The sequence below is a fragment of the Coregonus lavaretus genome (assembly GCF_964263955.1).
Source record: "Coregonus lavaretus genome assembly, chromosome: 15".
NCBI classification, from domain to species: domain Eukaryota; kingdom Metazoa; phylum Chordata; class Actinopteri; order Salmoniformes; family Salmonidae; genus Coregonus; species Coregonus lavaretus.
Window position 1 is genome coordinate 46,231,504 of NC_140002.1, and position 16,778 is coordinate 46,248,281.

The window sequence follows — 16,778 nt, forward strand, 5'->3', positions numbered from 1 at the left end:
CAACAGTGAATGTGGGTGCGTCCCAATAACATCTCCCCTTTCTCCTGAAGTGTGTTATTGTTCACTACTTCCCACAAATATCAAAGCATAGTGGTTGCAGCATGGGTTAGTGGGAGTTTCCACATTATTCCTTATACCAGCCATTTCCTTTCAAATAAGTGAAGGAAAGTGCACACTTTGGGAGGAAGGAGAGATAATTGGATATATGCTAATACCACTGCCCCTTTTACCTGCTCGGTGTGGTTTGATTTTAATGTTATCTTTTTTAATTCCATCTGTTTATTAAAACTATTTCAATTTTTGAATATTTCTCTAACCGGCAGTCACCTACTGTATGTCTGCACTATTTTGTGGCATCTGTGTGGCTGTGTGTATAGAACTTAATATTTTCCCCAAAATATTTAAATAACATTGGCCATTGATATTTTTCTAATCCCAATAGAACATGCCGTCTTTTATGCCTTGTGTCCCAAATTGCACCCTATTCCCTATATACTATATAGTGACTAGAGGGAAGGGGAAAGGGGATACCTACTCATTTGCACATCTGAATGCATTCAACCAAAATATTTATTCTGCATTTAACCCAACTCCTCTGAATCAGAGAGGTGTGGTGGGCTGCCTTAATTGACATCCATGTAATCGGCGCCCGAGGAGTAGTTGTTGGGGTTTAACTGTCTTGCTCAAGGGCTTGCCGGCTTATGGGATTTGAACTAGCGACGTTTCGGTTACTGGCGCAGCACTGTTAACCGCTAGGCTAGCCCAATATAGCCCTATACAGTGGGGAAAAAAAGTATTTAGTCAGCCACCAATTGTGCAAGTTCTCCCACTTAAAAAGATGAGAGAGGCCTGTAATTTTCATCATAGATACACGTCAACTATGACAGACAAATTGAGAAAAACAAATCCAGAAAATCACATTGTAGGACTTTTAATGAATTTATTAGCAAATTATGGTGGAAAATAAGTATTTGGTCACCTACAAACAAGCAAGATTTCTGGCTCTCACAGACCTGTAACTTCTTCTTTAAGAGAATCCTCTGTCCTCCACTCGTTACCTGTATTAATGGCACCTGTTTGAACTTGTTATCAGTATAAAAGACACCTGTCCACAACCTCAGTCACACTCCAAACTCCACTATGGCCAAGACCAAAGAGCTGTCAAAGGACACCAGAAACAAAGTTGTAGACCTGCACCAGGCTGGGAAGACTGAATCTGCAATAGGTAAGCAGCTTGGTTTGAAGAAATCAACTGTGGGAGCAATTATTAGGAAATGGAAGACATACAAGACCACTGATAATCTCCCTCGATCTGGGGCTCCACGCAAGATCTCAACCCGTGGGGTCAAAATGATCACAAGAACGTTGAGCAAAAATCCCAGAACCACACGGGGGGACCTAGTGAATGACCTGCAGAGAGCTGGGACCAAAGTAACAAAGCCTACCATCAGTAACACACTACGCCGCCAGGGACTCAAATCCTGCAGTGCCAGACGTGTCCCCCTGCTTAAGCCAGTACATGTCCAGGCCCGTCTGAAGTTTGCTAGAGTGCATTTGGATGATCCAGAAGAGGATTGGGAGAATGTCATATGGTCAGATGAAACCAAAATATAACTTTTAGGTAAAAACTCAACTCGTCGTGTTTGGAGGACAAAGAATGCTGAGTTGCATCCAAAGAACACCATACCTACTGTGAAGCATGGGGGTGGAAACATCATGCTTTGGGGCTGTTTTTCTGCAAAGGGACCAGGACGACTGATCCGTGTAAAGCAGGGGTGTCAAACGGATGGAGGAAAATGGAGGAAAATCTATTCCAAAGTGGGCCGGACCGGAAAAATCATGGTATATATAACTTAAAAACAACAACTTCAGATTGTTTTCTTTGTTTTAATACGATCAACAAAGCTGGAGCCTGAGGACAGTGTGTCCAAAATAGTACAAGCACAACATCACTATTAATCATAAAACACGTCAAGTTTATTTGAAAATTCTAAAGAAAAAGAACACACAAACACACAATGCCTCAGTGATTAACATAACTGTTTCACAGATCACAGAACTATATCAGGGTGTCATTTCTCAGGCAGAAATGTAGATAAAAATAATGAAATCCTGTTCCCCAAACAAGTGCAAGAACCACAGAGTCAAGAATAGGTTAAATATACAAATAAAATAAAATCAATTAAAAACAATAGCACATCAACATAAAAACATATAAACATAAAGCTGGAGCCTGAGGACAGTGTCCAAAAGCACAACATCACTATTAATCATAAAACACCTCAAGTTATTTGAAAGTTCTGAGGACATTGAACACACAATGCCTCAGTGATTAACAGAACTGTTTCACAGATCACAGAACTATATCAGGGTGTCATTTCTCAGGCAGAAATGTAGATAAAAATTATGAAATCCTGTTCCCCAAACAAGTGCAAGAACCACAGTCAAGAATAGGTTAAATATACAAATAAAATAAAATCAATTAAAAACAATAGCACATCAACATAAAAACATATAAACATAAATCTGAAAGCGTTGCTCAAACTCCCGTAACAGTCCCGTTATTTTTATCTTTGAACCGCTTCATGTCTGCCACATGTTGGGTCGCGCACACATTTTTCAGACAGGGGAAGTGAGCTGCATCACCACCGGCAAGTTGCGTCTCCCACAATGACAGCTTCAACTTGAAAGAACGTATGCTGTCATAATACTGCGTGACAACTTTGTTGCGCCCTTGCAGCTGTTTGTTCAAGTTATTCAGGTGCTCTGTAACATCCACCATAAATGCAAGGTCCGGCATCCATTCTGCGGAATGAAATTCTAACACTGGTTTGCCCTTTTCTTCCATGAACTGTTCAATTTCTTCTCGTAAATCAAAGAAACGCCTCAGCACAGCACCTTGGCTTAACCATATTACCTCAGTGTGGTATGGCAGGCCATAGATGTGGTCTTTCTCTCTGAGAAGGCTGTCAAACTGACGGTGATTCAGGCTTCTGGATCGGATGAAATTAACAGTTTGGATGACCACCTTCATGACGTTATCCATCTTTAATGACTTGCAACACAAAGCCTCCTGGTGCAAAATACAGTGAAAAGTCAAAAAATCACGTCCTCCATTTGCAGATTGCACTTTCTCTCTGAACTTTGTCACAACGCCTGCTTTTTTCCCGATCATTGAGGGCGCACCATCTGTAGCCAGGCTGACAGCGCGGGACCAGTCCACTCCGACCCTGTCCAGCGCGCCGACGAGTGCGGTAAAAATATCAGCTGCTGTCGTTGTATCTGTCATCGGCACCAACAAAAATGGCCAGTTGTGCAACATCTGTAATGTCCGTGCTTTCATCAATTGCAACCGAAAACGCAATAAATGACTTTACTTTTTGCTTCAACTGGCTGTCCAAATCCACTGAAAGATCGGAAATCCTGTCTGCAACTGTGTTTCTTGTCAGGCTGATATTTGCAAAAGCCTGCCGCTTTTCAGTGCACACAATCTCCGCTGCCTTCATCATGCATGTTTTTACAAATTCACCCTCACTAAATGGTTTTGAAGCCACTGCGATTTCATTAGCAATGAGGTAGCTAGCTTTCACTGCAGCGTCACTGATGTCTCGGCTGTGAGTAAACACAGACTGCTGTTTCTTCAGACCCGCCAACAGTTCATTCACCTTCTCTCATCTCCGCTGTCCTTGAAAGTTGTCATATTTGTCGGCATGAAGACTCACATAGTGGCGACGAAGGTTATATTCTTTCAGCACTGCAACATGCTCTGAACACACCAAACATACAGCTTTCCCATTCAATTCCGTGATTAAATAGGATGACCATTTTTCTTGGAACACTCTGCACTCTGCGTCCACTTTTCTCTTTTTTGACAGAGACATATTGGGGCAATGAGGGTGCCAAAGCACATAATGTTAAAAGTAGAAGCCATAATAAATATCGCGGGCAAAACAAAGTAGCTCATTGGCTGCACGTGCTTGACCTACTTGCTCTGCCCCGGTATAAACAGTTTGCTTGCTTAACACAATTGCTATTGCGCCATCCAGTGGACGCAATTGGAACAGCAGTTTATTTTATGGAAAAATTGCAGCGCATTTTTATACTTAACAATATATATTTTTTATTTTTTTATTTTTTTTTTAAATCATCTCGCGGGCCGGATTAAACCCGTTTGCGGGCCTGATCCGGCCCGCGGGCCGTACGTTTGACACCCCTGGTGTAAAGGAAAGAATGAATGGGGCCATGTATCGTGAGATTTTTAGTGAAAACCTCCTTCCATCAGCAAGGGCATTGAAGATGAAACGTGGCTGGGTCTTTCAGCATGACAATGATCCCAAACACACTGCCTGGGCAACGAAGGAGTGGCTTCGTAAGAAGCATTTCAAGGTCCTGGAGTGGCCTAGCCAGTCTCCAGATCTCAACCCCATAGAAAATCATTGGAGGGAGTTGAAAGTCCGTATTGCCCAGCGACAGCCCCAAAACATCACTGCTCTAGAGGAGATCTGCATGGAGGAATGGGCCAAAATACCAGCAACAGTGTGTGAAAACCTTGTGAAGACTTACAGAAAACGTTTGACCTGTGTCATTGCCAACAAAGGGTATACAACAAAGTATTGAAACACTTTTGTTATTGACCAAATACTTATTTTCCACCATAATTTGCAAATAAATTCATAAAAAATCCTACAATGTGATTTTCGGGAATTTTTTTCTCATTTTGTCTGTCATAGTTGACGTGTACCTATGATGAAAATTACAGGCCTCTCTCATCTTTTTAAGTGGGAGAACTTGCACAATTGGTGGCTGACTAAATACTTTTTTTCCCCACTGTATAGAGCTCTATGGGCACTGGTCAATAGAACTGCACTGTATAGGGATTAGACACAACCTAAATTCCTCTTTATAAGGTGTTCACCTTATAAAGTCTTGATTGTTAAACCTGACACCATAGCATTGGAAATACCACAGCTCCCTCTGTCCCATCCGTGACTGTATTCCAAATGGCACTATATTCCCTATATAGTGCACTACTTTTGACCAGGGCTAATTATGTAGGGAATAGGGTGCAGTTTGATACGCATACCTTGTCTGATGTGAATATCCATGCTTTTCGGTGAGTTTTAATGTGAAACGTTTGGTTTACAATAGCTACACATAGTTTTGAATTGCATTGGGTTTTGATCAAATCAAGCTTTATTTATACAGCACATTTCAGACATGGAATGCAACACAATGTGCTTTACAGGAAAAAACAAACAAAAACAATGAAAATAAAAACTGAAATATTTACTACACAACAAACAAACATAAGAGGATAAAAAACAAAAGAATAACAATAAAACTGAACGACTAAAAAGCACACTAAAGGAAAAGCAAAGCTAAAAAGGTGTGTTTTTAACATCTCATTTAAAAATGTCCAGAGTTTCAACCCCCCTCAGGTTCTCTGGCAGGCTATTCCAGATGCTGGGGACATAGTAACTCCATGCCTCTTAGTCCTAGGCTTTGGGATAGTTAAAATGCCAGTGCCAGAGGACCTGAGGAACCTACTGGGTACATAACTTAAAAGCATGTCTGACATATGTTGGGGTGCACAATTGTGGATTGATTTAAAAACCAATAGAATAATCTTAAAATTAATTCTAAAACTTTATTTGCAAGTGCAGAGACCTTGAAACCGGTGTAATGTGTGCACTCCGTCTGGTCTTGGTCAGTACCCATGCTGCAGCTTTCTGTATGTTTTGCAGTTGACCAATGGCTTTCTTGGGTAGACCAGACAGGAGAGCATTACAGTCGTCAAGCCTGCTTGTAATATTATATATATATATATATATATATATTTTTTAGTTATTTTTATTTATTTTTTATTTATTTTATTTAACCTTTATTTAACCAGGTAAGCCAGTTGAGAACAAGTTCTCATTTACAACTGCGACCTGGCCAAGATAAAGCAAAGCAGTGCGATAAAAACAACAACACAGAGTTACATATGGGGTAAAAAAACATAAAGTCAAAAAATACGACAGAAAATATATATACAGTGTGTGCAAATGTAGCAAGTTATGGAGGTAAGGCAATAAATAGGCTATAGTGTAAAATAATTACGATTAGTATTAACACTGGAATGCTAGATGTGCAAGAGATTATGTGCAAATAGAGATACTGGGGTGCAAAAGAGCAAAATAAATAACAATATAGGGATGAGGTAGTTGGGTGGGCTAATTTCAGATGGGCTGTGTACAGGTGCAGTGATCGGTAAGGTGCTCTGACAACTGATGCTTAAAGTTAGTGAGGGAGATAAGAGTCTCCAGCTTCAGAGAATTTTGCAATTCGTTCCAGTCATTGGCAGCAGAGAACTGGAAGGAATGGCGGCCAAAGGAGGTGTTGGCTTTGGGAATGACCAGTGAGATATACCTGCTGGAGTGCAGACTACGGGTGGGTGCTGCTATGGTGACCAATGAGCTAAGATAAGGCAGGGATTTGCCTAGCAGTGATTTATAGATGGCCTGGAGCCAGTGGGTTTGACGACGAACATGTAGTGAGGACCAGCCAAAAAGAGCGTACAGGTCACAGTGGTGGGTAGTGTATGGGGCTTTGGAGACAAAACGGATGGCACTGTGATAGACTACATCCAATTTGCTGAGTAGAGTGTTGGAGGCTATTTTGTAAATGACATCGCCGAAGTCAAGGATCGGTAGGATAGTCAGTTTTACGAGGGCATGTTTGGCAGCATGAGTGAAGGAGGCTTTGTTGCGAAATAGGAAGCCGATTCTAGATTTAACTTTGGATTGGAGATTCTTAATGTGAGTCTGGAAGGAGAGTTTACAGTCTAACCAGACACCTAGGTATTTGTAGTTGTCCACATACTCTAGGTCAGACCCGTCGAGAGTGGTGATTCTAGTCGGGTGGGCGGGTGCCAGCAGCGTTCGATTGAAGAGCATGCATTTAGTTTTACTAGTGTTTAAGAGCAGTTGGAGGCTACTGAAGGAGTGTTGTATGGCATTGAAGCTCGTTTGGAGGTTTGTTTACACAGTGTCCAATGAAGGGCCAGATATATACAAAATGGTGTCGTCTGCGTAGAGGTGAATCTGAGAGTCACCAGCAGCAAGAGCGACATCATTGATATACACGGAGAAAAGTGTCGGCCCAAGAATTGAACCCTGTGGCACCCCCATAGAGACTGCCATAGGTCCAGACAACATGGGCATGGGCAAGTTGCAGCGGAGGGTGCAGAGTTGGTGGCCGGGGTAGTGGTAGCCAGGTGGGAAGCATGCTTGTTGAAATTCTCGATTATTGTAGATTTATCGGTGGTGATAGTGTTTCCTAGCCTCAGTGCAGTGGGCAGCTGGGAGGAAGTGCTCTTATTCTCCATGGACTTTACAGTGTCCCAAAACTTTTTGGAGTTAGTGCTACAGGATGCACATTTCTGTTTGAAAAAGTTAGCCTTTGCTTTCCTGACTGCTTGTGAATATTGGTTCCTAACTTCCCTGAAAAGTTGCATATCGCGGGGGCTATTTGATGCTAATGCAGTACGCCACAGGATGTTTTTGTGCTGGTCAAGGGCAGTCAAGTCTGAGGAGAACCAGGGGCTATATCTGTTCTTAGTTCTGTATTTTTTGAATGGGGCATGTTTATTTAAGATTGAGAGGAAATTACTTTTAAAGAACACTCAATAAACGGATGAGTGTCTCTGTATCAGCCTGAGAGAAACGGCCGCACCTTGGCAATGTTCCTCTGGTGGGAAAAAGCTACTAATGTGTTTGTGTTAGAATAAAACTGCATTGTATTGTTGTTTTGCGTTTGTTTGTTGATTTTGCTGGTCCCAGATCGGTTTGTGCTGTCGTGTCAACTCCTTGTCACTCACTATCAAACACTTCATGTTTGGCATGACAATTCCATGAGAAGTTGTCAAAAGAGCAGAAACAGACTAGCAACCAGGCTTGTTGAGATGTACATAGTCTCTTTCTTTGCAAGTTTTTATCAGGTTTAGCATCACAAAGATGGGATATTGTGCTCACAGCAACATCATAGAATATATTTATTTTGCATGAATTAGAATCAGGATTTAATCAATATCCTTTTTATATCTGAGCATTTTAAGATTGACAGATTAATGTATTTGTTGATTATAAGGTAACACCTAATGCTAATATATTAAATAATATTTTCATAATAATGCTTACATGAAGAACGGTCTCTGAAATACTATTTTCGTGATATAATTGTGCTTGCCATATCTTTGACTTTGTACATAATAGTAATAATAATAACAGTAGCTCAGAATGTATCCACAGGGTGCTAGCTAAGATCACCCAGGGTCTTTCTGTACTGTTGAATATTATCTATCTTTTACCATAATCAGTTCATCCTAGATCTAGAAAGAATATTATTGAACGGTACACTGTATTAAAATGTTTTGTTTACAGTGTATTGCAAGTTTGGTGTAGGGCTAATTAGAAAACGTTAAAATGCCCCCTGACCTGTGCCAATTAGCGGTGTCCCCGTGTAGCCTACTGTTTTCCAGACAAAAAAAATGTAAAGATATACAACTTGTACAGTTACAGAAAGATATTTTCGGAATGTTAAGAATTCCACAGATACCCTCTGTCTTTGCACCACATCCACATGGTTAACCGTATATTCTGTTTGCGCATTCACTGTATAGGCACTGTGAATGGATACATTTAATCATACAGTAACAGAAAGAAGAAATGTGTTGCGTTGTCGCAAGCGAATCCTGTCTCTTTAAGAAAAAGGGGCGGTGCTGTTGAGCGCTGCAATCTTTTTGACAGGCTGGCCCGACGCTCACTCAAAATCCATTCATAAATAAGACATTTTTGAAGCATAGCTACATCGGATAAATAATTTCAGGACACAAATGTGTTGTAACGTTTTTAGCGAACAATTGCAAGAGACTCGCAGCAAAAAGAGTTTCCATCCTAGTCAGCGCATTCGACTCGGGGCGATGTGGTGAGAGAGCAAAAGTGACTTCCGACTAGTGACCCCCTTCTGCAGCTATGGTTATTATGACTTTCTCTGCGTTTCACCAGGAAGCTGCTTAGTTAACTCAGGTTCTGTAGCCAAATGTTCGGAACACAATCTTGTTCTCTTTATTACATCCTCTAAAAGGGATTGTCGTTTACGTGTAGCCAAGTCTAGTCTAATTCCGTTTAACCCAAATTATCCGCTGTTTTCGATGTCTAACGCCGCCTCCATCTTTCTGGTTTTGCTGAAAGTAAGTGGAACCGAGGACTGAAATACCAATGGAACGGTGAGAGTTATGATGGCAGCTAAAGAAGAGCTTTACACCAAAGTCACACCGCGGAGGCAGCGCCAGAATCGACCTGGCACTGTAAAACATGGGTCGAGTCTGGACGTGCTGTTGTCCATGGGATTCCCCAAGACCAGGGCGTGAGTATCTGACCTTAAAGCTAGTGTACTGCTGCTATTCATTCGATCACTTCCCCTAACTAATGCAGTCTATTTTTAGGCTGTAGACTAAGGCTGCGTTCACACAGGGAGTCCAATATTGATATTTGTCCACTAACATCAGACCTTTTTCAGATCTGATTGGTCAAAAACGAACAATTAGTGAAAAAAAATCAGAATTGGGCTGCGTGTCTGAACAGCACACAAAGCTTTATTTTAAGCCTGCTATGTTATGGTAATGTTATGGTAAGTTGCAGAGCAATATTGTTCCATAACGGTGTTAAAAGATAAACACGTCATACTGGTAGAGGGACAAATGCCATGTCTATATATCGGCATCATTTTGGACTCCAACTTGACATTCAAGAAACCGGTGAAGGTGTTTAACACTGTCCAGTTTGGACTATCCAACTTCAGATTTATAGGACTTTACCATCCTTTGGAGCCCGCCAAACTATATATGCATGTTATGATCTATTCACATTGAGTTATTTTCTCACAAGCAGGAGCCACCATTCTAAAACCAATTGAATCACTCAACAAACACTTCATATGTTTTATAACAAACCAAACCGTTACCACCATTGTCACTTTCTGACAGTCAACTCTGACAATCCGCCCCCTCAGTAAGAGCTACAATATACTGGAATATACTGCATGGACTGGAGATCATGGCTCAAATTTAACCAAACCTACGACAGCTGATGACTGTTTTTTATTATGAATAGGTTATAGGTGTTGGATGTATTGTTTTTAGTGAGTATTTGAATTGTGGCTGTGTAATTACCCTTACATGCCCAGGGCCCAACAAAAGGTTGCTTAGGGCCGGCTCTTACTACATGTGTGGGTATGCAGACCAATGATGTATATAAACCCTGGATTGCTGATGCTATGTATTGGCTAATGAGAGGCTATGAAGCCACTGGTTGGCCATATTGACACTCCCCAGAAGGAGCAGTCCTCCATATGAATTAATGGAATTCTACAGTATATAAATGAAAGGTTTCAAGGACAAAATGTAATGTATTTAAGTATTTTTTGTTGTTGAAGCGGGGACCGTAACATTAGTACTTAACATTTTCCTTAAAGTATATATTTTGTATATTGTTTTAATGTTTAGCTCACATAATATAATTTTAAAGTATGCATTAAGGTGTCTGTAATAGATTAAATGTGGCAAAAACAAATGCAGACATCAATAAATGCATTTCTATAACTTCCAAAATATTTGTTTTACAATCGTGGGGGAGTGCCAAAATGGAGGTGCGGTGGCTTCAAAACAGCGCCCCCTTTCAGTCATCTAGTGTATATATAAATCATGTTCAGATTTGTGTCCCCCACCCCCATCGAAGTTGCCCATCCCTGCTCTATAGCCTAATGTTGTAATGTTCAACAGATCAACCATCCACCTTGGACAGGTCTTGAACTCCTTCAATAATGTCTCGAGGGGTTGGGTTAAATGCGGAAGACACATTTTGGTTGAATGCATTCAGTTGTGCAACTGACTAGGTATCCCCTTTCCTCTCTTGCTCTCTCTTCACCCCTCCCCCCGCACCTGCTGTCTCTACCTCTGAATGCTCAGCTATGAAAAGCAAACTGACATTTACTCCTGAGGTGCTGACCTGTTGCACCCTCTATGACCACTTTGATTATTATTTGACCCTGCTGGTCATCTATGAACATCTTTAACGATCTGGCCTAAATGGCCATGTAGTCTTATCTCCACCGGGCACAGCCAGAAGATGACTGGCCACCCCTCAGAGCCTGGTTCTTCTCTAGGTTTCTTCCTAGATTCCTGCCTTTTCTAGGGAGTTTTTTACATCTGCATTGCTTGCTCTTTGAGGTTTTGAGTTCTGTATAAGCACTTTGTGACATCTGCTGATGTAAAAAAGCCCTTTATAAATACATTGATTGATCAACTGTAGTATAAGTATGTGGACACCCCTTCAAATGAGAGGATATGGCTATTTCAACTAAACCCGTTGCTGACGGGTGTATACAATTGAGCACACAGCCATGCAATCTCCATAGACAAACATTTGCAGTAGAATGACCTTACTGAAGAGCTCAGTGACTTTCAACTTGGCCCGTCATAGGATGCCACCTTTCCAACAAGGCACTTCGTCAAATTTCTGTACTGCTAGAGCAGCCCCGGTCAACTGTAAGGGCTGTTATTGTGAAGTAGAAACGTCTAGGAGCAACAATGGCCCAGCCGCGAAGTGGTAGGCCACGCAAGTTCACAGAAAGGGACTGCCGAGTGCTGCAGCGCGTAGTGCATAAAAATCATCTGTCCTTGGTTGCATCACTCACTACCGCGTTCCAAACTGCCTCTGGAATCATTATCAGCACAATAACTGTTTGTCGGGAGCTTCATGAAATGGGTTTCCATGGCCGAGCAGCTGCAAACAAGCCTAAGATAACCATGCGCAATGCCAAGCGTCGGCTGGAGTGGTGTAAAGCTCGCCGCCAATGGACTCTGGAGCAGTGGAAACGTGTTCTCTGGAGTGATGAATCACGCTTCACTATCTGGCAGTCCGACTGACAAATCTGTGTTTGGCGGATGTCAGGAGAATGCTACCTGCATAGTGCCAACTGTAAAGTTTGGTGGAGGAGGAATAATGGTCTGGGGCTGTTTTTCATGGTTCGGGTTAGGCCCCTTAGTTCCTTCTTAATGTTACAGCATACAATACATTCTAGACGATTCTGTGGTTCCAACTTTGTGGCAACAGTTTGGGGAAGGCCCTTTCCTGTTTCGGCATGGCAATGCCCCCGTGCACAAAGCGAGGACCATACAGAAATGGTTTGTCGAGATCGGTGTGGAAGAACTTGATTGGCCTGCACAGAGCCTTGATCTCAACCTCATCTAACACCTTTGTTACTGTTTACGTTTTAATCCTGTCACAGACAGACAGACAGACAGGACAGGAGGGTACTGCTAAAGCAAGACTTCTCAGGTTTTACCAAAACCACTCTTCTTACAGAAAATCTGCTCTCTGAAAAGTAGTGCATTATCATGTCTCACTACTGTTGCTACGAAGAGTTGTGTGTTACTGGTCGGGTGTTCAATATTTCCTATACCAAACAGCCTTTTGTTAAATATTAGCCTGAACACAGTTTCACAATCACATGCTAGTGTCCTGAAGACTAGTATATTCCCATGTACTCCTCACCAGATGTGAGCTTCACAGATGGTTTAGTTATCCAACTTTTGTAAGCGGAGGAAAAAGAAGACAAGCAAATTGTTATAAATTATGGCTTTTCAACCAAACAATAGGGATCTGGAAATGGTGAGTGTTGATTGGTTTGTCTTTAAAAAAATTGATGTTTTTAAAAAAATAGTTTGCTTAACCCTCCTCTACCCTGCTGACTTCAGTGTATCCTTCTGTTTGTTAGCATGGCTAATTGCTTAGTTAGTCTTTACCTTCAATCCCTGAAGTGACTGACTGGTTTCCTGGTACAGAGAAGTACTACTACTACTACTACTACTACTACTACTACTACTACTGCTACTTACTCACTCTACAAACACACAAGCCTCAGCTACTACTGTAGCAATGGCATAGCCTTTCGAGGACAAGAACTTAATTGTGTGTGTGTGGAGAACATGAATCATACAACCCTACTGTTGTATGAAGGGAATTCATGCTGACTCATTCAAGTCATTTAAGCAGCGATAATCAGAGATGTGATCTAGCTGGACAGTCAGCCACTGTCACAGCACTGGACTCTTGCGCGCGCACACACACACAGTCAGCCACTGTCACATGCAGCACTGTAGGAGGAAGGCACAGTGATCCTGAGTGTAGTGGTCAGATCTAACCTGGGTGCCAGTCTGTTTCTGCTCTCTTGCAAGAGGGGATCTGGAAATGGTGAGTGTTGCAAGAGAGCAGAAACACTGGCACCCAGGCTAGGTCAGATCAGCCATGTGGATCCATCTGAGAGAATTATTAGAAGTAAATATCTCACATTTCAATGTGGTTGTTGTTAGCTTCCTGCTGCTTCTCCATTTTTAAGAATGGTTTCCAAGAAGTCTTGCAGGAAAGACTGTTGACTTGACAACCAGCAGTGCACACTAGGGAGCTATTTCTTTCCCCCCAAAAAATTATAATATATATATATAACACACCAGGTGTACAAAACATTAGGAACACCTTTTGCCCTCAGAACTGCTTCAATTCGTCGGGCATGGATTCTACAAGGTATCGAAAGCATTCCACAAGGATGCTGGCCCATGTTGACTCCAATGCTTCCCACAGTTGTCAAGTTGGCTGGATGGTCTGATTTGCCTTCCAAGGACTACAGGAAACAGAGGGTAGAACACGCCCCCATTCGCATCGATGGGGCTGTAGTGGAGCGGGTTGCGAGCTTCAAGTTCCTCGGTGTCCACCTCTCTAAGGACCTATCATGGTCCAAACACACCGACAAAGTCGCGAAGAGGACACAACAACGCTTGTTCCCCCTCAGGAGGCATTTGGCATGGGACCTCGGATCCTAAAAAAGTTATACAACTGCACCATTGAGAGCATCTTGACTGGCTGCATCACCGCTTGGTATTGCAACTGCTCGGCATCCAACTGCATGATGCTACACACTGAGGCCGAACTCCCATCCAGGACCTCTATACCAGGCGGTTTCGGAGCAAGGCCCAAAAACTTCAGCCACCCAAGTCATAGAATGTTAACTCTGCTACCGCAAGGCATGAGCTACCAGAGCATCAAGTCTGTGCCCAAAAGGCACCTGAATAGCTTCTACACCCAAGCCATAAGACTGCTGAACAGTTAATCAAATGGCTACCCGGAGAATTTATACTGAACAAAAATATAAATGGAACATGTAAAGTGTTGGTCCCATGTTTCAAGATCCCCGAAATGTTTCATATGCACAAAAAGCTTATTTCTCTCATATTTTGTGCACATTTGTTTACATCCCTGTTAATGAGCATTAATCTTTTGACAAAATAATCCAGGTGTGGCAAATCAAAAAGCCGTTTAAAAAGAATGACCATTACACAGGTGCTCCTTGTGCTGGGGACAATAAAAGGCCACTTTAAAATGTGTAGTTTTGTCACACAACACAATGCCACAGATGTCTCAAGTTTTGAGGGAGTGTGCAATTGGCATGCTGACTACTGAAATGTCCACCATAGCTGTTGCCAGAGAATTGAATGTTAATTTCTCTACCATAAGTCGCATCCAACGTCGTTTTGGAGAAACTAGGCTAACAAATGGAATTGTTTTAAGGTGCTCATACAATGGATCATTTAGCTATTTGATTTAGAATTTTAGGAACCCTTTAGGAATAAATAAATATTTAAATTGTTTGATTAAAATGTGTATTTTACATATATATATATATATATATATATATATATATATATACACACACACACACACACAGTGGGGAGAACAAGTATTTGATACACTGCCGATTTTGCAGGTTTTCCTACTTACAAAGCATGTAGAGGTCTGTAATTTCTATCATAGGTACACTTCAACTGTAAGAGACGGAATCTAAAACAAAAATCCAGAAAATCACATTGCATGATTTTTAAGTAATTAATTTGCATTTTATTGCATGACATAAGTATTTGATACATCAGAAAAGCAGAACTTAATATTTGGTACAGAAACCTTTGTTTGCAATTACAGAGATCATACGTTTCCTGTAGGTCTTGACCAGGTTTTCACACACTGCAGCAGGGATTTTGGCACACTCCTCCATACAGACCTTCTCCAGATCCTTCAGGTTTCGGGGCTGTCGCTGGGCAATACAGACTTTCAGCTCCCTCCAAAGATGTTCTATTGGGTTCAGGTCTGGAGACTGGCTAGGCCACTCCAGGTCCTTGAGATGCTTCTTACGGAGCCACTCGTTAGTTGCCCTGGCTGTGTGTTTCGGGTCGTTGTCATGCTGGAAGACCCAGCCACGACCCATCTTCAATGCTCTTACTGAGGGAAGGAGGTTGTTGGCCAAGATCTCATGATACATGGCCCCATCCATCCTCCCCTCAATACGGTGCAGTCGTCCTGTCCCCTTTGCAGAAAAGCATCCCCAAAGAATGATGTTTCCACCTCCATGCTTCACGGTTGGGATGGTGTTCTTGGGGTTGTACTCATTCTTCTTCTTCCTCCAAACACAGCGAGTGGAGTTTAGACCAAAAAGCTCTATTTTTGTCTCATCAGACCACATTACCTTCTCCCATTCCTCCTCTGGATCATCCAGATGGTCATTGGCAAACTTCAGATGGGCCTGGACATGCGCTGGCTTGAGCAGGGGGACCTTGCGTGCGCTGCAGGATTTTAATCCATGACGGCGTAGTGTGTTACTAATGGTTTTCTTTGAGACTGTGGTCCCAGCTCTCTTCAGGTCATTGACCAGGTCCTGCCGTGTAGTTCTGGGCTGATCCCTCACCTTCCTCATGATCATTGATGCCCCACGAGGTGAGATCTTGCATGGAGCCCCAGACCGAGGGTGATTGACCGTCATCTTGAACTTCTTCCATTTTCTAATAATTGTGCCAACAGTTGTTGCCTTCTCACCAAGCTGCTTGCTTATTGTCCTGTAGCCCATCCCAGCCTTGTGCAGGTCTACAATTGTATCCCTGATGTCCTTACACAACTCTCTGGTCTTGGCCACTGTGGAGAGGTTGGAGTCTGTTTGATTGAGTGTGTGGACGGGTGTCTTTTATACAGGTAACGAGTTCAAACAGCTACAGTTAATACAGGTAATGAGTGGAGAACAGGAGGGCTTCTTAAAGAATGAGAGCCGGAATGCTTACTGGTTGGTTGGTGATCAAATACTTATGTCATGCAAATTAATTACTTAAAAATCATACAATGTGATTTTCTGGATTATTTTTTTTAGATGAGCAAAATCGGCACTGTAATACAAATACTTGTTCTCCCCACTGTATATACAGTTGAAGTCGGAGGTTTACATACACTTACAGTGGGGAAAAAAAGTATTTAGTCAGCCACCAATTGTGCAAGTTCTCCCACTTAAAAAGATGAGAGGCCTGTAATTTTCATCATAGGTACACGTCAACTATGACAGACAAAATGAGAAAAATCCAGAAAATCACATTGTAGGATTTTTAATGAATTAATTTGCAAATTATGGTGGAAAATAAGTATTTGGTCAATAACAAAAGTTTCTCAATACTTTGTTATATACCCTTTGTTGGCAATGACACAGGTCAAACGTTTTCTGTAGGTCTTCACAAGGTTTTCACACACTGTTGCTGGTGTTTTGGCCCATTCCTCCATGCAGATCTCCTCTAGAGCAGTGATGTTTTGGGGCTGTCGCTGGGCAACACAGACTTTCAACTCCCTCCAAAGATTTTCTATGGGGTTGAG

At 42.0% G+C, this 16,778-nt stretch overlaps 1 protein-coding gene across 2 annotated transcripts in view; it reads left to right on the plus strand.

Annotated features, from left to right (window-relative positions):
- Positions 1–8,857: 8,857 nt before the first annotated feature.
- ubash3ba (ubiquitin associated and SH3 domain containing Ba) overlaps positions 8,858–16,778 on the plus strand; it is a 58,731-nt gene continuing 50,810 nt past the window's right edge. The window contains exons 1-2 of one of the 2 annotated variants that reach the window (XM_084178686.1): positions 8,858–9,017; positions 9,234–9,408. In XM_084178686.1, coding sequence (XP_084034812.1) covers positions 9,278–9,408 — 131 coding nt within the window. In that variant the 5' untranslated portion in view covers positions 8,858–9,017; positions 9,234–9,277. Of the gene's footprint in view, positions 9,409–16,778 lie in introns of both variants that reach the window. The other variant, XM_084178685.1, reaches the window with a different exon arrangement.